The 24,810-nt window shown below is 41.2% G+C and overlaps 1 protein-coding gene and 1 long non-coding RNA gene across 6 annotated transcripts in view; one reads left to right on the plus strand and one right to left on the minus strand.

Annotated features, from left to right (window-relative positions):
* The window catches only part of LOC149979522 (uncharacterized), a 375,171-nt gene that overhangs the window by 292,989 nt on the left and 57,372 nt on the right, over positions 1–24,810 (plus strand). The gene's annotated exons all lie outside the window — the stretch shown is intronic.
* neto1l (neuropilin (NRP) and tolloid (TLL)-like 1, like) overlaps positions 1–24,810 on the minus strand; it is a 189,060-nt gene that overhangs the window by 39,625 nt on the left and 124,625 nt on the right. The window contains exon 1 of one of the 4 annotated variants that reach the window (XM_090189712.1): positions 6,709–6,849. The exons of the other annotated variants lie outside the window; for them this stretch is intronic. Within the exon in view, the coding sequence (XP_090045838.1) occupies positions 6,709–6,717 (9 nt within the window). The 5' untranslated portion in view covers positions 6,718–6,849. Of the gene's footprint in view, positions 1–6,708; positions 6,850–24,810 lie in introns of those variants that run through there. 4 annotated transcript variants of the gene reach the window in all.

Genomic DNA, 24,810 nt, shown 5'->3' on the forward strand with positions numbered 1-24,810 from the left:
TTACAATGTATGCTGTTTTAAATGTATGCTGTTTACAATGTATGCTGTTTTAAATGTATGCTGTTTTAAATGTATGCTGTTTACAATGTATGCTGTTTTAAATGTATGCTGTTTACAATGTATGCTGTTTTAAATGTATGCTGTTTTAAATGTATGCTGTTTTAAATGTATGCTGTTTAAATGTATGCTGTTTACAATGTATGCTGTTTTAAATGTATGCTGTTTACAATGTATGCTGTTTTAAATGCATGCTGTTTTAAATGTATGCTGTTTACAATGTATGCTGTTTAAATGCATGCTGTTTTAAATGTATGCTGTTTACAATGTATGCTGTTTAAATGTATGCTGTTTAAATGTATGCTGTTTAAATGTATGCTGTTTTAAATGTATGCTGTTTTAAATGTATGCTGTTTAAATGTATGCTGTTTTAAATGTATGCTGTTTTAAATGTATGCTGTTTAAATGTATGCTGTTTAAATGCATGCTGTTTTAAATGTATGCTGTTTTAAATGTATGCTGTTTTAAATGTATGCTGTTTTAAATGTATGCTGTTTTAAATGTATGCTGTTTAAATGTATGCTGTTTTAAATGTATGCTGTTTTAAATGTATGCTGTTTAAATGTATGCTGTTTTAAATGTATGCTGTTTAAATGTATGCTGTTTTAAATGTATGCTGTTTTAAATGTATGCTGTTTTAAATGTATGCTGTTTTAAATGTATGCTGTTTTAAATGTATGCTGTTTAAATGTATGCTGTTTTAAATGTATGCTGTTTTAAATGTATGCTGTTTTAAATATATGCTGTTTTAAATGTATGCTGTTTTAAATGTATGCTGTTTTAAATGTATGCTGTTTACAATGTATGCTGTTTAAATGTATGCTGTTTAAATGTATGCTGTTTAAAGGTATGCTGTTTAAAGGTATGCTGTTTAAATGTATGCTGTTTAAATGTATGCTGTTTAAATGTATGCTGTTTAAATGTATGCTGTTTAAATGTATGCTGTTTAAAGGTATGCTGTTTAAATGTATGCTGTTTAAAGGTATGCTGTTTAAATGTATGCTGTTTAAATGCATGCTGTTTTAAATGTATGCTGTTTACAATGTATGCTGTTTAAATGTATGCTGTTTTAAATGTATGCTGTTTTAAATGCATGCTGTTTTAAATGTATGCTGTTTACAATGTATGCTGTTTAAATGCATGCTGTTTTAAATGTATGCTGTTTACAATGTATGCTGTTTTAAATGTATGCTGTTTACAATGTATGCTGTTTTAAATGCATGCTGTTTTAAATGTATGCTGTTTACAATGTATGCTGTTTAAATGCATGCTGTTTTAAATGTATGCTGTTTACAATGTATGCTGTTTAAATGTATGCTGTTTAAATGTATGCTGTTTAAATGTATGCTGTTTTAAATGTATGCTGTTTAAATGTATGCTGTTTAAATGTATGCTGTTTAAATGTATGCTGTTTAAATATATGCTGTTTAAAGGTATGCTGTTTTAAATGTATGCTGTTTAAATGTATGCTGTTTTAAATGTATGCTGTTTAAAGGTATGCTGTTTAAATGTATGCTGTTTAAATGTATGCTGTTTTAAATGTATGCTGTTTACAATGTATGCTGTTTAAATGTATGCTGTTTAAAGGTATGCTGTTTAAATGTATGCTGTTTTAAATGTATGCTGTTTAAATGTATGCTGTTTAAAGGAATGCTGTTTTAAATGTATGCTGTTTTAAATGTATGCTGTTTAAATGTATGCTGTTTAAAGGTATGCTGTTTAAATGTATGCTGTTTAAATGTATGCTGTTTAAATGTATGCTGTTTAAAGGTATGCTGTTTAAATGTATGCTGTTTTAAATGTATGCTGTTTAAAGGTATGCTGTTTAAATGTATGCTGTTTAAATGTATGCTGTTTTAAATGTATGCTGTTTAAAGGTATGCTGTTTAAATGTATGCTGTTTAAAGGTATGTTGTTTAAATGTATGCTGTTTAAATGTATGCTGTTTAAAGGTATGCTGTTTAAATGTATGCTGTTTAAAGGTATGCTGTTTAAATGTATGCTGTTTAAATGTATGCTGTTTAAAGGTATGCTGTTTAAATGTAATGCCAAACATTGGGATGCTGAACACTAACAGGGATGATGAGTGCAATCTAGATGAGATTGTCGATGTATCAGCAGTGGGCACAGAAAATGACATGTTTGACTGTTTCAATCAGAGAGGACTTCATTCTATCTATGTGAACACACGGAGCCTGCTGCCGAAATTAGAGGAATTAAAACGCCTTGCTTCTAACGCAGGGGCTGCAGTAGTTGCTGTGACTGTGACATGGCTCGATGGGTCAATTGAGGACGATGAGGTTGAGCTACCGGGTCATAGCATTCATAGAATTGACCCGAAACCGAAACGGTGGCGGCGTGTGTGTTTTTACAAGGAATGATGTGCATTTTAACCCTCGTTCAGGTCTGAAAATGGATGGTCTTGAGGTTGCATGGGTAGATATACTTCTTCCTAAATGTCGTCCTATACTTGTTGGTGTGAGCTATCGGTCTCCTAAGCAGAATCATTTCAATGATTTACTTGAATCGAATTGCTGTGATCACAATGTATTGGCTGATAGAGAATTAATTCTGCTTGGCGATTTTAATAGAAATGTGCAGCTATCACCCCAGAGAAGTACACTAGTAAATGCCCTGTATATCTTTAATCAGTTATTTGGTCTAAACAACTGATTGTTGAGCCAACCCGGGTGTATTGACAGTAAATCAACTTTGGATTTGATTATTGTATCAGATCAAGAGAACGTCTGTCAGTCTTAAATATTGGTTTACGCGATCATATGGTAACCTACTGAATGCTACTAGAGCCAGGTAATAAATGCATGAAGGTACAGTCTATGAAACAATATTCAAAAGAACGTTTTGCAGAAGTACTTGGAATTTTGGATCGGTCTCATGTATTAAACTGTGATGATGTTGATCACTCTTGTTATATTTTTAAAGATCTGTTTCTGTCTGCACTCGACTCTCTGGCTCCGATGAAACAAATTAGAATCAAACAGCAGTCAGGGAAATGGACCACTTCCGAGATCTTAAGGAAAAGGGATCGCTCCCTGGCCAGATTCAGAAGGACAAATCTACAAGAAGATGATGATTTTTAACTGTAGAAACCAGGCAAGATACAAAATGGATAAGGCCAAATCCCAACATTATATAGACACTGTCTATGACAACTTACACCAGCCTCGTAAACTGTGGACAATTTTAAAGGACACTGGCTCAAAATCTCTCCACAAGGTAAAATCCTATAGTATTGGCCTGGATATTGAGGTTGCAAATTATTTGAACACATTTTTTACCACTATAGCCTCATCTCTGGTTAAGAAGTTACTCACCTGCACTGGACACTATAGCCAGTCTTTCATTAACAACTTTTACCACAGCACAAGTATCACAAATGATTTGTTTGAGCTGTACATGGCAACAGTATTCGGCCCCCTTGAACTTTGCGACCTTCTGCCACATTTCAGGCTTCAAACATAAAGATATAAAACTGTATTTTTTTGTGAAGAATCAACAACAAGTGGGACACAATCATGAAGTGGAACGACATTTATTGGATATTTCAAACTTTTTTAACAAATCAAAAACTGAAAAATTGGGCGTGCAAAATTATTCAGCCCCTTTACTTTCAGTGCAGCAAACTCTCTCCAGAAGTTCAGTGAGGATCTCTGAATGATCCAATGTTGACCTAAATGACTAATGATGATAAATACAATCCACCTGTGTGTAATCAAGTCTCCGTATAAATGCACCTGCACTGTGATAGTCTTAGAGGTCCGTTAAAAGCGCAGAGAGCATCATGAAGAACAAGGAACACACCAGGCAGGTCCGAGATACTGTTGTGAAGAAGTTTAAAACCGGATTTGGATACAAAAAGATTTCCCAAGCTTTAAACATCCCAAGGAGCACTGTGCAAGCGATAATATTGAAATGGAAGGAGTATCAGACCACTGCAAATCTACCAAGACCTGGCTGTCCCTCTAAACTTTCAGCTCATACAAGGAGAAGACTGATCAGAGATGCAGCCAAGAGGCCCATGATCACTCTGGATGAACTGCAGAGATCTACAGCTGAGGTGGGAGACTCTGTCCATAGGACAACAATCAGTGGTATATTGCACAAATCTGGCCTTTATGGAAGAGTGGCAAGAAGAAAGCCATTTCTTAAAGATATCCATAAAAAGTGTTGTTTAAAGTTTGCCACAAGCCACCTGGGAGACACACCAAACATGTGGAAGAAGGTGCTCTGGTCAGATTAAACCAAAATTGAACTTTTTTGGCAACAATGCAAGACGTTATGTTTGGCGTAAAAGCAACACAGCTCATCACCCTGAACACACCATCCCCACTGTCAAACATGGTGGTGGCAGCATCATGGTTTGGGCCTGCTTTTCTTCAGCAGGGACAGGGAAGATGGTTAAAATTGATGGGAAGATGGATGGAGCCAAATACAGGACCATTCTGGAAGAAAACCTGATGGAGTCTGCAAAAGACCTGAGACTGGGACGGAGATTTGTCTTCCAACAAGACAATGATCCAAAACATAAAGCAAAATCTACAATGGAATGGTTCAAAAATAAACATATCCAGGTGTTAGAATGGCCAAGTCAAAGTCCAGACCTGAATCCAATCGAGAATCTGTGGAAAGAACTGAAAACTGCTGTTCACAAATGCTCTCCATCCAACCTCACTGAGCTCGAGCTGTTTTGCAAGGAGGAATGGGAAAAATTTCAGTCTCTTGATGTGCAAAACTGATAGAGACATTCCCCAAGCGACTTACAGCTGTAATCGCAGCAAAAGGTGGCGCTACAAAGTATTAACTTAAGGGGGCTGAATAATTTTGCACGCCCAATTTTTCAGTTTTTGATTTGTTAAAAAAGTTTGAAATATCCAATAAATGTCGTTGCACTTCATGATTGTGTCCCACTTGTTGTTGATTCTTCACAAAAAAATACAGTTTTATATCTTTATGTTTGAAGCCTGAAATGTGGCAAAAGGTCGCAAAGTTCAAGGGGGCCGAATACTTTCGCAAGGCACTGTATGTGGCAGGTTCTACAGTCAATCACGGATCCCCAGACGGCATCCCCAGCCGCGTCCTCAGGGCATGTGCAGACCAGCTGGCTGGTGTGTTTACGGACATATTCAATCAATCCTTATCCCAGTCGGCTGTTCCCACATGCTTCAAGAGGGCCACCATTGTTCCTGTTCCCAAGAAAGCTAAGGTAACTGAGCTAAACGACTACCGCCCTGCCCCGTAGCACTCACTTCCGTCATCATGAAGTGCTTTGAGAGACTAGTCAAGGACCATATCACCTCCACCCTACCTGACACCCTAGACCCACTCCAATTTGCTTACCGCCCCAATAGGTCCACAGACAACGCAATCACAACCAAACTGCACACTGCCCTAACCCATCTGGACAAGAGGAATGCTGTTCATCGACTACAACTCAGCATTTAACACCATAGTACCCTACAAACTCGTCATCAAGCTCGAGACCCTGGGTCTCGACCCCGCCTTGGGCAACTGGGTACTGGACTTCCTGACGGGCCGCCCCCAGGTGGTGAGGGTAGGTAACAACATCTCCACCCCGCTGATCCTCAACACTGGGGCCCCACAAGGGTGCGTTCTGAGCCCTCTCCTGTACTCCCTGTTCACCCACGACTGCGTAGCCATGCACGCCTCCAACTCAATCATCAAGTTTGCGGACGACACTACAGTGGTAGGCTTGATTACCAACAACAACGAGACGGCCTACAGGGAGGAGGTGAAGGCCCTCGGAGTGTGGTGTCAGGAAAATAACCTCACACTCAACGTCAACAAAACAAAGGAGATGATTGTGGACTTCAGGAAACAGCAGAGGAGCACCCCCCTATCCACATCGACGGGACAGTAGTGGAGAGGGTAGTAAGTTTTAACCTGTCTACGATACTGGTTCCCAATTGGGGATCAACCCTCCCACGTTCAGCTGAAACGGTGGCGCATGGAACGCAAAAATATTCTTAAAAATATTTAACCTCCACACATTAACAAGTCCAATAGCTCAAATGAAAGATAAACACCTTGTTCATCTAGCCAGCAAGTCAGATTTCTAAAATGTTTTACAGCGAAAACATAGCACATATATATGTAAAACCACCACCAGACACAGCTCATTTCAATAGCCAAAACATGCAATCAACAAACGCAGGATTAAAAAATAAATCGCTCACTAACCTTTTGAAAATCTTCATCAGATGACAGTAATATGACATATTACACAGTACATATTTTTTTTTTCAATAATATGCCATTTATATCCATAAATGTCCATTTACAGTGAGTTCACCTTCAGAAATTACTCAAAAATGCCCGCAGGAAATCTATGTAGCGTGGCAAGATAACGTAAATAGACATCATAAACTTTGACTAAATATACATGTTCTACATATAGTTAGAAAGATACACTGCTTCTTTATGCAACCGCTGTGTTAGATTTATTTTTAACGTTACAGAAATCGCACACTATTCCATATGCTGAGACAGCGCTCAGTTCCAAGCTACATTTCCACGTAATGTTGGAGTCAACAGAAACACAGATTTAAGCATAAATATTCCCTTACCTTCGATGGTCTTCGTTCAGAATGTTCTGGAAGGCTTCATACTTACCCAATACATCGTTTAGTTTCAAGTCTTGCGTCTTTGTATTAGCTACTGCTAATAACATCAGCTGAAATGCACCCAAAACGTCCTCTGGTCCGGATAAGTTGCGCATCAAAACTTCAAAATTACACATTATATGTCGACTAAACAGGTCAAACTAAGTGCAGAAGCAAGCTTTATGATGTTTTAGACGTGCAAAACAAACTTCAATTCAATCGGCCATCGTCTGCCCTTCTCTTGAGTGCTGGAAACAAAGGAATGGCTGGGACCAATTCGCGCCCATACGCACAGCCTATTCTCTCGTGGCACGCACTAATTTCACTCCCATAGGGTCAATTCTCGCGGGATTTGAACGATTTGAAGCTCTAATGAAAGAGGACATCTAGCGGAAGAGAAAGAAAGTGTCCCCAGAATCATAGCTCGTTGGGAAGGGTGGGGGCCATGACGTCAAAGTTGCTCCAACTTTCATGGCCACAAAAACTAGTTTGGAAGAATGCCTGCCCTGTGAGTTCTGCTATACTTACAGACATAATTCCAACGGTTTTATGTTTTCTATTATTTGCATATATTAGCAATTTTTGACAGATTTTTTTTCCAGTTTACTAGGGGTACCCAATCTCTCCAAAGGGGGCGTATGTCTGCCATATCCTTAACAGGTTTTAAGTTCCTCGGCGCACACATCATGGACAAACTGAATTGGTCCACCCACACAGACAGCGTTGTGAAGAAGGCACAGCAGCACCTCTTCAACCGCAGGAGGCTGAAAAAATTGGCTTGTCACCAAAAGCACTCACAAACTTCGACAGAAGCACAATCGAGAGCATCCTGTCGGGCTGTATCACCGCCTGGTACGGCAACTGCTCCGCACACGACCGCAAGAGTTCTCCAGAGGGTAGTGAGGTCTGCACAACGCATCACCGGGGGCAAACTACCTGCCCTCCAGGACACCTACACCACCCGATGTCATAGGAAGGCCATAAAGATCATCAAGGACAACAACCACCCGAGCGTCTGCCTGTTCACCCCGCTATCATCCAGAAGGCGAGGTCAGTACAGGTGCATCAAAGCAGGGACCGAAAGACTGAAAAACAGCTTCTATCTCAAGGCCATCAGACTGTTAAACAGCCACCAATAACATTGAGTGGCTGCTGCCAACATACTGACTCACTTTAATAATGGAAATTGATGGAAAATATATCACTAGCCACTTTAAACAATGCCACTTACTATAATGTTTACATACCCTACATTACTCATCTCATATGTATATGTATATACTGTACTCATTTAAACTGCTGCATATTGCCATCTTTATGTAATACATGTATCACTAGCCACTTTAAACTATGCCACTTTATGTTTATATACCCTACATTACTCATCTCATATGTATATACTGTACTCTATACCATCTACTGCATCCATGCACGCCTATGCCGTTCTGTACCATCACTCATTCATATATCTTTATGTACATATTCTTTATCCCTTTAATCTTGTGTGTATAAGGTAGTAGTTGTGGAATTGTTAGGTTAGATTACTCGTTGGTTATTACTGCATTGGCGCCACACCAAACTGGGGCGGCAGGGTAGCCTAGTTGTTAGAGAGTTGGACTAGTAACCGGAAGGTTGCAAGTTCAAACCCCCGAGCTGACAAGGTACAAATCTGTCGTTCTGCCCCTGAACAGGCAGTTAACCCACTGTTCCTAGGCTGTCAATGAAAATAAGAATTTGTTCTTAACTGGAACTAGAAGCACAAGCATTTCGCTACACTAGCATTAACATCTGCTAACCGTGTGTGTGACAAATAACATTTGATTTATATTTAAAATGAATCATACATCATACATTGTTTACCAGGGGGCTACCGTTAAATCTAATCTGAAGATGTTGCTGGCTAAAGCTAAAACTGGCGAGAGTATAGGGATATTGTTATCCACGTCGGCACCAATGGTGTTAGGATGAAACCGTCAGAGGTCACCAAGCGCAACATAGCTTCAGCGTGTAAATCAGTTAGAAAGATGTGTCGGCATCGAGTAATTGTCTCTGGCCCCCTCACAGTTAGGGGGAGTGATGAGCTCTACAGCAGAGTCTCACAACTCAATCGCTGGTTGAAAACTGTTTTCTGCCCCTCCCAAATGATAGAATTTGTAGATAATTGGCCCGCTTTCTGGGACTCACCCACAAACAGGACCAAGCCTGGCCTGACGGACTATATCCTAGCTGGAGGGGTTCTCATCTTATCTACGAACATAGACAGGGCTCTAACTCCCCTAGCTCCACAATGAAATAGGGTGCAGGCCAGGCAGCAGGCTGTTAGCCAGCCTGCCAGCTTAGTGGAGTCTGCCACTAGCACAGTCAGAGTAGTCAGCTCAGCTATCCCCATTGAGACAGTGTCTGTGCCTCGACCTAGGTTTGGCAAAATTAAACATGGCGGTGTTCGCCATAGCAATCTCACTGGAATAAAGACCTCCTCCATTCCTGCCATTATTGAAAGAGATTGTGATACCTCACATCTCAAAATAGGGCTACTTGATGTTAAATGCCTCACTTCCAAGGCAGTTATAGTCAATGAACTAATCACTGATCATAATCTTGATGTGATTGGCCTGACTGAAACATGGCTTAAGCCCGATTACTGTGTTAAATGAGGCCTCACCTCCTGGTTATACTAGTGACCATATCCCCCACGCATCCCGCAAAGGCAGAGGTGTTGCTAACATTTAAGATAGCAAATTTGAATAAAAAAACAAAACAACGTTTTCGTCTTTTGAGCTTCTAGTCATGAAATCTATGCAGCCTACTCAATCACTTTATATAGCTACTGTTTACAGGCCTCCTAGGCCATATACAGCGTTCCTCACTGAGTTCCCTGGTGTACAGAAAATACCCGAGCTCTGAAGCTTCCAGAAAATTGGAACAGAAATGGCGCCACTCCAAACTGGACTAGTTTGGAAAGACAGTACCGTGCAGTATCAAAGAGCCCTCACTGCTGCTCGATCATCCTGTTTTTCAAACTTAATTGAGGAAAATAAGAACAATCCAAAAGGTATTTTTGATACTGTCGCAAAGCTAACTAAAAAACAGCATTCCCCAAGAGAGGATGGCTTTCACTTCAGCAGTAATAAATTCGTAAACTTCTTTGAGGAAAAGATCATGATCATTAGAAAGCAAATTACGGACTCCTCTTTAAATCTGAGTATTCCTCCAAAGCTCAGTTGTACGGTGTCTGCACAACTCTGCCAGGACCTAGGATCAAGCGAGACACTCAAGTGTTTTAGTACTATATCTCTTGACACAATGATGAAAATAATCATGGCCTCTAAACCTTCAAGCTGCATACTGGACCCTATTCCAACTAAACTACTGAAAGAGCTGCTCCCTGTGCTTGGCCCTCCTATGTTGAACATAATAAACGGCTCTCTATCCACCGGATCTGTACCAAACTCACTAAAAGTGGCAGTAATAAAGCCTCTCTTGAAAAAGACAAACCTTGACCCAGAAAATATTTTAAAAACTCTCGGCCTCTATCGAATCTCCCATTCCTTTCAAAATGTTTAGAAAAATCTGTTGCACGGCAACTCACTGCCTTCCTGAAGACAAACAATGTATACGCAATACTTCAGTCTGGTTTTAGACCCCATCATAGCACTGAGACTGCACTTGTGAAGGTGGTAAATTGCCTTTTAATGGCGTCAGACCGATGCTCTGCATCTGTCCTCGTGCTCCTGGACCTTAGTGCTGCTTTTGATACCATCGATCACCACATTCTTTTGGAGAGATTGGAAACCCAAATTGGTCTACACGGACAAGTTCTGGCCTGTTTTAGATCTTATATGATATAAGAAGAAGGAAAGATATCAGTTTGTCTCTGTGGATGGTTTGTCCTCTGACAAATCAACTGTAAATTTCGGTGTTCCTCAAGGTTCCATTTTAGGACCACTATTGTTTTCAATATATATTTTACATCTTGTGGATGTCATTCAGAAACATAATGTTAACTTTCACTGCTATGCGGATGACACACAGCTGTACATTTCAATGAAACATGGTGAAGCCCCAAAATTGCCCTCACTGGAAGCCTGTGTTTCAGACATAAGGAAGTGGATGGCTGCAAACTTTCTACTTTTAAACTCGGACAAAACAGAGATGCTTGTTCTAGGTCCCAAGAAAGAAAGAGATCTTCTGTTGAATCTGACAATTAATCTTGATGGTTGTACGGTCGTCTCAAATAAAACTGTGAAGGACCTCTGCGTTACTCTGGACCCTGATCTCTCTTTTGACGGACATATCAAGACTGTTTCAAGGACAGCTTTTTTTCCATCTACGTAACATTGCAAAAATCAGACATTTTCTGTCCAAAAATGATGCAGAAAAATGAATCCATGCTTTTGTCACTTCTAGGTTAGACTACTGCAATGCTCTACTTTCCGGCTACCCGGATAAAGCACTAAATAAACTTCAGTTAGTGCTAAATACGGCTGCTAGAATCCTGACTAGAACCCAAAAAATGTATCATATTACTACAGTGCTAGCCTCTCTACAATGGCTTCCTGTTAAGGCAAGGGCTGATTTCAAGGTTTTACTGCTAACTGACAAAGCATTACATGGGCTTGCTCCTACCTATCTTTCTGATTTGGTCCTGCCGTACATACCTACACGTACGCTACGATCACAAGACGCAGGCCTCCTAATTGACCCTAGAATTTCTAAGCAAACAGCTGGAGGCAGAGCTTTCTCCTATAGAGCTCCATTTTTATGGAATGGTCTGCCTACCCATGTGAGAGACGCAGACTCGGTCTCAACCTGTAAGTCTTTATTGAAGAATCATCTCTTCAGTAGTTCCTATGATTGAGTGTAGTCTGGCCCAGGAGTGTGAAGGTGAATGGAAAGGCACTGGAGCAACAAACCACCCCCGCTGTCTCTGCCTGGCCGGTTCCCCTCTCTCCACTGGGATTCTCTGCCTCTAACCCTATTACAGGGGCTGAGACACTGGCCTACTGGTGCTCTTCCATGCCGTCCCTAGGAGGGGTGCGTCACTTGAGTGGGTTGAGTCACTGACGTTGTCTTCCTGTCTGGGTTGGCACCCCCCCTTGGGTTGTGCAGTGGCGGAGATCTTTGTGGGCTATACCCGGCCTTGTCCCAGGATGGTAGGTTGGTGGTTGAAGATATCCCTCTAGTGGTGTGGAGGCTGTGCTTTGGCAAAGTGGGTGGGGTTATATCCTGCCTGTTTGGCCCTGTCCGGGGGTATCATTGGATGGGGCCACAGTGTCTCCTGACCACTCCTGTCTCAGCCTCCAGTATTTATGCTGCAGTAGTTTATGTGTCGGGGGCTAGGGTTAGTCTGTTATATCTGGAGTATTTCTCCAGTCTTATCCAGTATCCTGTGTGAATTTAAGTATGCTCACTCTAATTCTCTATTTCTCTCTTTTTTCTTTCTCTCTCTTGGAGGCCCTGAGCCCTAGGATCATGCCTCAGGACTACCTGGCACGATGACTCCTTGCTGTCCCCAGTCCACCTGGCCGTGCTGACCTGTTGCACCCTCAACAACCACTGTGATTACTATTATTTGACCATGCTGGTCATTTATGAACATTTGAACATTTTGGCCATGTTCTGTTATAATCTCTACCCGGCACAGCCAGAAGAGGACTGACCATAGCCTGGTTCCTCTCTAGGTTTCTTTCTAGGTTTTGGCCTTTCTAGGGAGTTTTTCCTAGCCACCGTGCCTCTACACCTGCATTGTTTGCTGTTTGGGGTTTTAGGCTGGGTTTCTGTACAGCACTTTGAGATATCAGCTGATGTAATAAGGGCTAGATAAATACATTTGATTTGATTTGATGGATAACCTTCTTGCAATATTCATAAAGGATAGTGCTTGTGTCACTGCTAAAATTATATTGTAAACCTTTCTATTAGTAGTGGTACATTTCCCAAGGATCTCAAAACAGCCCAGGTGGTTCCACTCTACAAGAAGAGCAGAAAAAAAAATGTAGGAAACTATCCTCAGCACCGTATCCAAATTTGTTGAAAGATTAGTTTTTAATCAACTTCAGGGATATCTTCTTGAGCACAAACTTTTTTATGAACTACAATCTGGATTTAGAACAGCTCATTCCACTGATACTTGCCTTATCCACCTTTTTGATCACATTAAGCAGGAAAGTGAGAAGGGGAACTATACAGGTATGGTCATGTTAGACTTGCAAAAAGTTTTTGACACTGTGGACCATGATGTTCTCCTGATGAAACTGAAATGCATGGGTCTAAATTATGTAGCAGTGAATTGGTTTAGATCTTATCTGTCCAACAGAACACAAGTATGTAATGTTGGTGATGTTCTGTCAGAGGCCAAAGAAATTTCCAGTGGAGTACCGCAGGGATCCATTTTAGGGCCTCTTATTTCTTATATACGTTAATGATATGCCAGATACAGTAAAGTGTAAACTCCTGCTTTATGCTGATGATTCAGCTATACTGGTATACTGGTATGAGGGAAGGAGTCCACAGTTTACATAGTGGAGACCCTGAGTAAGGAATCACATTTTGATGGAGGTTGGTTGTTTGACAACAAATTGTCACTACATCTGGGAAAAACTGAATCGATTTTGTTTGGAACAAAATGTAGATTGCTTAGGGCTGACAAGATAAAGGTAAACTGTGCAGGCAACAAGATTGAATCTAAAACAAGTGTATCTTTTCGTGGTGTGTCCCTAGATCAATCCCTTTCTGGAGACCTGATTGCTGCTAAAATACTTTCTAAAATGGCGAACAAATAGAAATGTTGATATCGTAACACTAAATATTTTAACATTAAAGTTAACAAACTGCTTGTCTCAACCTTGATTCAGTGTCATGTTGAATATGCCTGCTCTGCTTGGTATAGTGGGCTATCAAAAAAGCTGAAAAAGAGAATGCAGGTCATGCAAAATAATGTTATCAGGTATATGCTGAATGTCTGCCCTAGGATGCACATAGGGGTACAGGAGTTCCAGGAGGTGGGCTTGTTGCCTTTGGATTCCAGAGTGGACCAACTTAAACTTAATCATGTGTTTGACATCTCAAAGGTTACAATACTAAAACATATTGATATGGTCTATAACCAATACAGTCACAATACCAGAGCTAGTGCTATGTCTTGTAAAATCCCAAGAGTAAACAACATACATACAGGCATTTGTCTATGGAATAGCCAACCCTTGGAGTAAAAAGTTGAAATTGCTTTAAAAAGCAGGCAAAGGTTTTCATTTGGACAATGTTGTCTAAGTAAAAGAAACCTCTCCACTGCCCCTTATGCCCCCTACTGCTGGTCATGTGTATTATTTGAAGGATCGGTATGATGGGCAATTAATAGATTGTTAATATGGCTGATTTTTAAGGTTAGGGAGAAGTGCAGTGAATAGTGTCACTTTTTAGGATGTCAATATAAATGAATGTATTTATGGTTGTTTGTAATTTTGTCTTGCCTTTTAATCATTAAATGTGTTATTGTTTTTACACCGAGCACCACTTTGGAAACAAGTGTTTTAATTAATACTTTCAAGTGATATCCTCTGCGTCCACATTGTACATTTTGTTGTATATGTCTGTTACCCAAAATAAATTCCATTCAATATCATATTTCTACTAAGCACCACAGCTTGGGGTTTGTCCTTCAGACCTTCAAAACTAAAGACAGTCCACTGAGAATCCTTTTGTGCAGCTCTCCAGATATAAATCATTCATCTGGTACTCCTAAATGGGCTGGGAGTTTACCTGCCATTAAAGAACAGGACATATGATCATACATGAGCTACGAAAGCTCCAATCCATCCCACTCTGCAGGGCTGAGATACGGAGACCTAACGCATAGGCCTTATCAGGAGCCTGGCATTGCCTAGCATCTGGGTAGGAAGGTATAGGACAATGAATATGCCTGGTGTTTTCTTCCACTTGTGCCTTCAACAAGGAGAGATTTAGTGGGTATTGATGGATGTGGCCGGCACAATCTCTTTCCCTCTCTGCATCACTCTCTCTCTCCTTTTCCCTTTTTCTCACTCTCTAATACAGATTAATAAAAATCAGTTTTTTCATTGTGCCGTCCAAGCCAAGCTCTCCGAACTAGTCAATGATTGTGAATTATTAGTCGCTGGATTACATCATGAAGCCTAATGAAGGCCATGGATCAGGCAGATACAATCACAGTGCTGTGTCATGCGGGAATTGCCTTCCTAGTGAAAACAGGCCAGAGGAACCAAAGCATCCAATAATGACACAGCATCTATCACGGACTAGAACAGCAAAAGATCAAAAGAAGATTTGACTCAGCCAAAATGAGTCTGAAAACCAACTGTTTTATAGAATGACAATATTTATCTTTCTGCCATTATTTCGATGGGATAATGCAAAGCAATCGGGTAAGAAAACAAACACCAAGGTATTACAGAAATACCCACAGATGAAGCAAAGAGAAGTGCTGTCTTGGTGCAAAACACTCATCCTTGAGGGCTGCAGTGTAAACATGTTTTTTAAAATATTTCCTTCCCCAACAGGAAGGGAGGAGCTGAGAGACGTCACTTTGATGAAGTGAAGGCAAACGAGAAGCCGGACTGCAAACTCAGGTAAGGAGAGGGAAAGAGATGTTTATTTATTTTGCCTTTTGTACTTTAATCATTTGCACATCGTTACAACACTGTATTTATACATAATACATGTATACATTTGTAATGTCTTCATTCTTTTGGAACTTCTGTGAGTTTAATCTTTACTGTTCATTTGTATTGTTTATTTCACTTTTGTATATTATCTACTTCACTTGTTTTGGCAATGTTAACATATGTTTCCCATGCCAATAAAGCCCCTTGAATTGAAATTTAATTGAATTGAGAGAGAGAGAGAGAGAGAGAGAGAGAGAGAGAGAGAGAGAGAGAGAGAGAGAGAGGGAAAGATAGATAGAGACAGAGACAGAGCAGAGAAAGAGAGCGAGAGAGAGCGAGAGGAAGAAAGCATACAATCTGAGTAAATGTATCATAGTGACTACTTTGTATATAGCAAAGGCTAAATCCTAGCTTGAAATAACCAGGTTCCTTTCAATCATGTAGCCAAGTGAACCGTATAATTACTGAAAGGGTGATGTGCACGGGTATCAAGTTATGACCACGAAGTCCTTCTATAGTTTGTCTGTTATTGTGTTGCAGATATGTGACTCGTTTCAGCAAACTAGGCGTATGTCGCAAGTCACGACTTCACAGGAGAGGCATTTGAACGTTTATTTCTATTTTCTATCAAAATGCGTTTATTGGCAGAAATGCCTTCTGGAACATTTGAAATTCCATTTGCCTTAATAACAAACGTGTACGCCATCTGTAAATACAAATAAAGTTGTTAAACTACGAGCCTAGTGGGTTTAACAACAGAAAAAGACAGGAAAAAAGACAGACAAGACATTATCCCGCTAGCCATAATTGGCTGAGATAATGAATGGGCTAGAGATGCCGACAGATGAGTTTCGGATTGGTCTGCCATGTAGCATCTTCTGTCTATAAAATGACCTGCTCGTTATATGTAGATAATCCTTTCTACTGCAGTTCTTTCGAAAGACATAACGTTAGCCACGGAGAACTGAAAATGTGTTGCTAATGCTCTAAATAACATTGCTGCCATGAATTTATCAGGTGATATCGACAAAGGACAAAAAAAAAAAGTTGTGTCGGACTACTTTCAGGAGGACGATCGTAACATGCTGATTCTCTCTGTCTGAAAATGAATCAGACGATGAGGAAATCCCTGATTTAAGTAAAAGCATTTTCATTGAAGAAGACATTGTAGAGTCTTCTGATGACAGTGAGGGAGAAGAAACGGTGATCAACAGTGTTGTTGTCACGGAAGAAGTTGACTGTGTTTTGAAATCTAGTAGAAGCAGAGTATGATAAGGATTTAATACAATTCTGCCGTTTGATTGCAAATGCAGAGGGAGTCGAAAAGAGAACACAGATGGCTGTTGTATAAAACACCTGTCTCCGGATTACATCTTCAAACTAAGGGCAAACATGGCATCCGTGACAGAGAGGGAGAAATATCTGATGATTCTTATGGCATTGCACACGGTCAGTGTGAAGATAGATAGATAGTATACAAAAAATATATATACTGTATACATATATGTATATACACTGCTCAAAAAAATAAAGGGAACACTTAAACAACACAATGTAACTCCAAGTCAATCACACTTCTGGGAAATCAAACTGTCCACTTAGGAAGCAACACTGATTGACAATAAATTTCACATGCTGTTGTGCAAATGGAATAGACAACAGGTGGAAATTATAGGCAATTAGCAAGACATCCCCAATAAAGGAGTGGTTCTGCAGGTGGTAACCAGAGACCACTTCTCAGTTCCTATGCTTCCTGGCTGATGTTTTGGTCACTTTTGAATGCTGGTGGTGCTTTCACTCTAGTGGTAGCATGAGACGGAGTCTACGACCCACACAAGTGGCTCAGGTAGTGTAACTCATCTAGGATGGCACATCAATGCGAGCTGTGGCAAGAAGGTTTGCTGTGTCTGTCAGCGTAGTGTCTAGAGCATGGAGGAGCTACCAGGAGACAGGCCAGTACATCAGGAGATGTGGAGGAGGCCGTAGGAGGGCAACAACCCAGCAGCAGGACCGCTACCTCCGCCTTTGTGCAAGGAGGAGCAGGAGGAGCACTGCCAGAGCCCTGCAGAATGACTTCCAGCAGGCCACAAATGTGCACGTGTCTGCTCAAACGGTCAGAAACAGAATCCATGAGGGTGGTATGAGGGCCCGACGTCCACAGGTGGGGGTTGTGCTTACAGCCCAACACCGTGCAGGACGTTTGACATTTAACAGAGAACACCAAGATTGGCAAATTCTGACTGCCAGTAGCCTGACTGCCATTAGGTACCGAGATGAGATCCTCAGACCCCTTGTGAGACCATATGCTGGTGCGGTTGGCCCGGGTTCCTCCTAATGCAAGACAATGCTAGACCTCATGTGGCTGGAGTGTGTCAGCAGTTCCTGCAAGAGGAAGGCATTGATGCTATGGACTGGCCCGCCCGTTCCCCAGACCTGAATCCAAATGAGCACATCTGGGACATTATGTCTCGCTTCATCCACCAACGCCACGTTGCACCACAGACTGTCCAGGAGTTGGCGGATGCTTTAGTCCAGGTCTGGGAGGAGATTCCTCAGGAGACCATCCGCCACCTCATCAGGAGCATGCCCAGGCATTGTAGGGAGGTCATACAGGCACGTGGAGGCCACACACACTACTGAGCCTCATTTTGACTTGTTTTAAGGACATTACATCAAAGTTGGATCAGTCTGTAGTGTGGTTTTCCACTTTAATTTTGAGTGTGATTCCACATCCAGACCTCCATGGGTTGATAAATTTGATTTCCATCAATAATTTTTGTGATTTTGTTGTCAGCACATTCAACTTTGTAAAGAAAAAAGTATTTAATAAGAATATTTCATTCATTCAGATCTAGGATGTGTTATTTTAGTGTTCCCTTTATTTTTTTGAGCTGTGTATATATACAGTGCCTTGCGAAAGTATTCGGCCCCCTTGAACTTTGCGACCTTTTGCCACATTTCAGGCTTCAAACATAAAGATATAAAACTGTATTTTTTTGTGAAGAATCAACAACAAGTGGGACACAATCATGAAGTGGAACGACATTTATTGGATATTTCCAACTTTTTGAACAAATCAAAAACTGAAAAATTGGGCGTGCAAAATTATTCAGCCCCTTTACTTTCAGTGCAGCAAACTCTCTCCAGAAGTTCAGTGAGGATCTCTGAATGATCCAATGTTGACCTAAATGACTAATGATGATAAATGCAATCCACCTGTGTGTAATCAAGTCTCCGTATCAATGCACCTGCACTGTGATAGTCTCAGAGGTCCGTTAAAAGCGCAGAGAGCATCATGAAGAACAAGGAACACACCAGGCAGGTCCGAGATACTGTTGTGAAGAAGTTTAAAGCCGGATTTGGATACAAAAGATTTCCCAAGCTTTAAACATCCCAAGGAGCACTGTGCAAGCGATAATATTGAAATGGAAGGAGTATCAGACCACTGCAAATCTACCAAGACCTGGCCGTCCCTCTAAACTTTCAGCTCATACAAGGAGAAGACTGATCAGAGATGCAGCCAAGAGGCCCATGATCACTCTGGATGAACTGCAGAGATCTACAGCTGAGGTGGGAGACTCTGTCAATAGGACAACAATCAGTGGTATATTGCACAAATCTGGCCTTTATGGAAGAGTGGCAAGAAGAAAGCCATTTCTTAAAGATATCCATAAAAAGTGTTGTTTAAAGTTTGCCACAAGCCACCTGGGAGACACACCAAACATGTGGAAGAAGGTGCTCTGGTCAGATGAAACCAAAATTGAACTTTTTGGCAACAATGCAAAACGTTATGTTTAGCGTAAAAGCAACACAGCTGAACACACCATCCCCACTGTCAAACATGGTGGTGGCAGCATCATGGTTTGGGCCTGCTTTTCTTCAGCAGAGACAGGGAAGATGGTTAAAATTGATGGGAAGATGGATGGAGCCAAATACAGGACCATTCTGGAAGAAAACCTGATGGAGTCTGCAAAAGACCTGAGACTGGGACGGAGATTTGTCTTCCAACAAGACAATGATCCAAAACATAAAGCAAAATCTACAATGGAATGGTTCAAAAATAATTAAAATAATTAAAATGCCTTTTTTTAAAGACAAACTGATAGGAGTGAGAAAATTAATTTTAATTTTGATGTTTGCAGGTATTGTGCATGTTGGACCATGCACAAGCTCCATCACAGTCTGAACATTCCCTTCCTGATCACAGGCCACTCCAAGTTTTCCCCCAACTGGTGCTTCAGCCTCATCAAGCAGCGCTTCAGAAAGACCAGAGTGAACACTTTGTCTGAGATTGCTGGTGTTGTGAAGGTCAGCACTGTGACAGGGTTCAATATCCCACAGCTGGTTGGACTGGAGGATGACACGGTGCTGGTGGAAAGCTATGGCTGGCAACAACAACTCAACGCAAATCAAATCACATTTTATTAGTCACTTGCGCTGAATACAACAGGTGTAGACCTTACAGTGAAATGCTTACTTACGAGCCCCAACTGACTCCGTACTTCCGGTCCCTAACACAGATCAAGCAGTACTTCAGGTGAATATAATTTCACTTCAGGCCGCTGCCACAGATCAAGCATTACTTAAGGTGAATACCATTTCTGTTGCATTGTATGAGGTTATTCTTCTTATCTTAAGTTGGGAGGTGAATTGCCATAATGCAAAGATGCTCCTGAGTGGCACAGCGGTCTAAGGCACTGCATCTCAGTGCTTGAGGTATCACTACAGACACCCTGGTTCGAATCTGGGCTCTATCACAACCGGACGTGATTAGGAGTCCCATAGGGCAGTGCACAATTGGCCCAGCATCATCCGGGTTTGGCCGGTGTAGGCCGTCATTGTAAATAAGAATTTGTTCTTAACTGACTTGCCTAGTTAAATAGAGGTCAAACTTCTTAGGGCTGCAATCCCGTTAATGGGATCGATATGACAACAGCCAGTGAAAGTGCAGGGCGCCAAATTCAAAACAATCTCATAATTAAAATTCCTCAAACATATATCTTATACCGTTTTAAAGGTAATCTTGTTGTTAATCCCACCACAGTGTCTGATTTCAAATAGGCTTTACAGCAAAAGCATCACAAACGATTATGTTAGGTCACCACCAACTCACAGAAAAACCCAAGCCATTTTTCCAGCCAAAGAGAGGAGTCACATAAAGCACAAATAGAGAGAAAATTAATTACTAACCTTTGATGATCTTCATCAGATGACACTCATAGGACTTCATGTTACACAATACATGTATGTTTTGTTTGATAAAGTTCATATTTATATAAAACAATCTCAGTATACATTGTTCACTAGTTCCAAAAACATCTGGTGATATTGCAGAGAGCCACATCATTTTACAGAAATACTAATTATAAATGTTGATGAAAATACAATTGTTAGACATGGAAATATAGATATACCTCTCCTTAATGCAACCGCTATGTCAGATTTCAAAAAAGTTTACGGAAAAAGCAAACCGTGCAATAATCTGAGACCGCGCTCAGGAAAAAAATAAATGAGCCGCCATGTTGGAGTCAACAGAAATCAGAAATAACATTATAAATATTCCCTTACCTTTGATGATCTTCATCAGAATGTACTCCCAGGAATCGTGATTTGATTTGTTTGATAATGTCCTTTATTTATGTCCAAGTAGCTACTTTTGTTAGGGTGTCAGGTCCAGCCGAACGTCGGACGAAAACTTCAAAAAGTTATATTACAGGTCGAAGAAACTAGTCAAACTAAGTATAGAATCAATCTTTAAGATGTTGTTATCATAAATCTTCAATAACGTTCCAACCAGAGAATTCCATTGTCTGTAGAAAAGCCATGGAATGCAGGTCGCTATCATGTGAAATGCACATGACCAGGACCTGGCTCTCTGCCAGACCACTGACTCAAACAGCTCCCATCCGGCCCCACATCACAGCCTCATTCAAGTTTCTAAAGACGGTTGACATCTAGTGGAAGCCTTAGGGAGTGCAACATAACCAAAATCCCACTGTGTATTCAATAGGTGCTGGGTTGAAAATCGACCAACCTCAGATTTCCCACTTCCTGTTTGGATTTCTTCTCAGGTTATGTTATACTCACAGACATCATTCAAACAGTTTTAGAAACTTCAGTGTTTTCTATCCAATACTAATAATAATATGCATATAATAGCAACTGGGACTGAGGAGCAGGCCGTTTACTCTGGGCACTTCTGGGCACCTTTTATCCAAGCTACTCAATACTGCCCCTGCAGCCATAAGAAGTTAAATAAAAAAAATGTCTTCTCAATTTTTTTGTTATTTACTTTTTTACAGCTTCGATGTTCTGGAGCCTGATGTTGTTGTCATCAAGGAGCGTTCGGACTCAGTCGGGACCAGGTTTCAGCTGTTGCACAACAGTGACATCCTTCCTCCTATAGATGGTCTGCATGTACAAACACCACCTGGACTGGTGACAGCTAGATAAACTTTTGTGACGAAGAGGCTATGGACATCACATGCCCTGCAGCAAATTCAAGGGCAGAACAGAAACAGGCTCTCCCAATATAGATTCCCTTGTTCATGTGTGGTTTGGACAGACCAGTTCATCACTGGGGGCGAGTTCCCAGTCATCAGGACTATCTCCAGTGCCTCCATGGACATTCACATGACTCTCTCCTAACACACCCGCCATACATTGCTGCTACTGATTATTTTTTTATCCTGCTGCTCAGCCACTTTACCCCTGATTGTTTACGTATAACTACCTCATCAATCACCAGTATAACTGATATTTTTATTGATATTGTTATTGTACATACGGCATGTTATTTTGTTCTTTCTCTACTGTCATTGACACTTGTTCTTTTTTTCTTTATATTGACAATATCTATTTTTGATATTGCTATTATGCAAGTAAACATTTTGCTGTACTGTTTACACCTCCTGTGGAGACCCATACACTTAGCAAGATGTAGCTGTGGTTATAGTATTTCTTCCACATGACCCATTCAGTTAGACAAGTGTGTCTGGGTAAGCGTCATCTAATATTTATAAAATATTTTTATCTGGACTCTGTTTACCTGGAATTTTTCCTTATTTTCGACTACTACTTTTACCACCTTTAGTATTAATATTTACCACACTACATGACATTTAGCACGACCTCACATGTGAATCCTTAAAGAGATGGGTGGGGGCTAAGGCTGAAGAGGGTGTGAACAATGCTGAAAGGGTGTAGACAAAAGAGCTCTCCAGTAGGTGTACCAAAACATTCAAGGGCCATTTTCTAAAAAAGTGGGGCTACAAGTTTATCAACTTTCAAAGCAGAATTACTTTCCAATTGTTCCTCAAATGCAATGTATGAAATACCATTTTGTAGCTCCAAGTCTCTACTTTTTTGTTTAGATTTTTTTGTTGAATTTTTCCCCCTTTTTCTCCCCAATTTCGTGGTATCCAATTGTTAGTAGCTACTATCTTGTCGAAAGTCATGCGTCCTCCGAAACACAACCCAACCAAGCCGCACTGCTTCTTAACATAGCGCGTATCTAACCCGGAAGCCAACTGCACCAATGTGTCGGATGAAACACCGTGCACCTGGCGACCTTGGTTAGCGTGCATTGCGCCCGGCCCGCTACAGGAGTCGCTGGTGCGTGATGAAACAAGGATATCCCTACCGGCCAAACCCTCCCAAACCCTCCCTAGGTGCAGTACAGCACCCTTAACCGCCTGCGCTACCCGGGAGGCCGAGTCTCTACTTTTATCCAATGTAAAACCAAAAATGTCTAATTTTGCTGCATAAGACCGAATCAAGGCGGTCAGTCACATATGGGGTTATCCAGCAGTCTCCTGTCTGATGAGCTGAAGAGGATGCAGCCGCATGCTGTGGATGTGGTTCTGGATCATGTTACAGCACATCCAAAGCTCATTTTGTCTGGCAATGGGAAAAGAGTGCAATATGTACAAAAAGCGCAGAACCACCCTTACAACCTGAAGAAGTGTCAAGGTGGTATTTCTGTCAGGGCAAAGGAGGGATTCTCAGGCAGATTCTACTGCGTGGTGTATTTGGACAGTTAGAATGGGTGGAATGTAGGCATGGCAAAAGATTCCATCGATAGGGCCCATGGTAGACTGAACTCTGACGAAGGATTCTGGACTGTATGGTTGTCTTTTAAGACAGATTGCACATACCTCGCTCTCACTGAAGAGCAAGCCAGAGAATTTGAGGGTTTTTGTGGATTACGATGAAGGTCTCCTTCTATGATGTGATAACAATGGTGCCGAAGGGGAGGGCTGCAGTTTTACGGGCTCCTAACCAATTGTGCTATTTTGTGTGTTGTTTCACATTGTTTAACTTATTTTGTACATAATGTTGCTGCTAATAGCTTCTGGATACCAGAACATCGATTACTCACCTCAAACTGGACAAAGATTTTTCTTTAATGAGTCTGACGAGAAGGATATACTGTTTCTCCGAGACCAGGCCCAAATCCCTGTCATTCACTTGACGAAAAGGCAGAGGTACAGGGGTGCGGAGATCGGGGTGCGGATTCGTCGGCGAGTGGGTAACCTGCCACTACCATCCGTTCTATTGGCTAACGTGCAATCACTGGAGAATAAACTAGATTAGCTCCATCCGAGACTATCCCACCAATGGGACATTAAAAACTGTAATATTGTCTGTTTCATCAAGTTGTGGTTGAACAACGACATGGATAATATACAGTTGGCTGTGTTTTCAGTTCATCGGCAGGACAGAACTGCTACGTCCGGTAAGACGAGGGGTGGTGGTGTGCGTCTGTCAATAACAGCTGGTGCGCAATGTCTAATATTAAGGAAATCTCGATGTATTGCTCGCCTGAGTTAGAGCACCTCATGATAAGCTGTAGACCACGCTATAGCCAAGAGAGTTTTCATCTATATTTTTCGTAGCCGTCTATTTACCACCACAAACCAATGCTGGCACTAAGACCGCACTCAATGAGCTGTATAAGGCCATATACCATAAGCAAACAAGAAAATGCTCATCCAGAAGCGGTGCCCCTAGTGGGCCGGGGACGTTAATGGAGGCAAACTTAAATCCGTTTTGCCTAATATCTACCAGCTAATGTTACGTTCAACCAGAGGAAAAAAAACTCTGGACCACCTTTACTCCACACACAGAGATGCATACAAAGCTATTCCTCGCCCCCCATTTGGTATTTCTGACCATGATTATATCCTCCAGATTCCTGCTTACAAGCCAAAGCTAAAGTAGGAAGTGCCAGTGACTCGCTCAATACGATGTTATGTTACAGGACTGTTTTGCTAGCCCTGTCTGGAATATGTTTCGAAATTCATCCAATGGCACTGAGGAGTATACCACCTCTGTCACCGGCTTCATCAATAAGCGTATCGATGACATCGTCCCCACAGCTGCCGCTTTCAAGGAGCGGGACACTAATCCAGTCGCTTATAAGAAATTCTGCTACGCCTTCAGACGAACCATCAAACAGGCAAAGCGTCAAT

The sequence above is a fragment of the Oncorhynchus mykiss genome, chromosome 11, assembly GCF_057628025.1.
Source record: "Oncorhynchus mykiss isolate SJ-2025 chromosome 11, ASM5762802v1, whole genome shotgun sequence".
Taxonomy (NCBI): domain Eukaryota; kingdom Metazoa; phylum Chordata; class Actinopteri; order Salmoniformes; family Salmonidae; genus Oncorhynchus; species Oncorhynchus mykiss.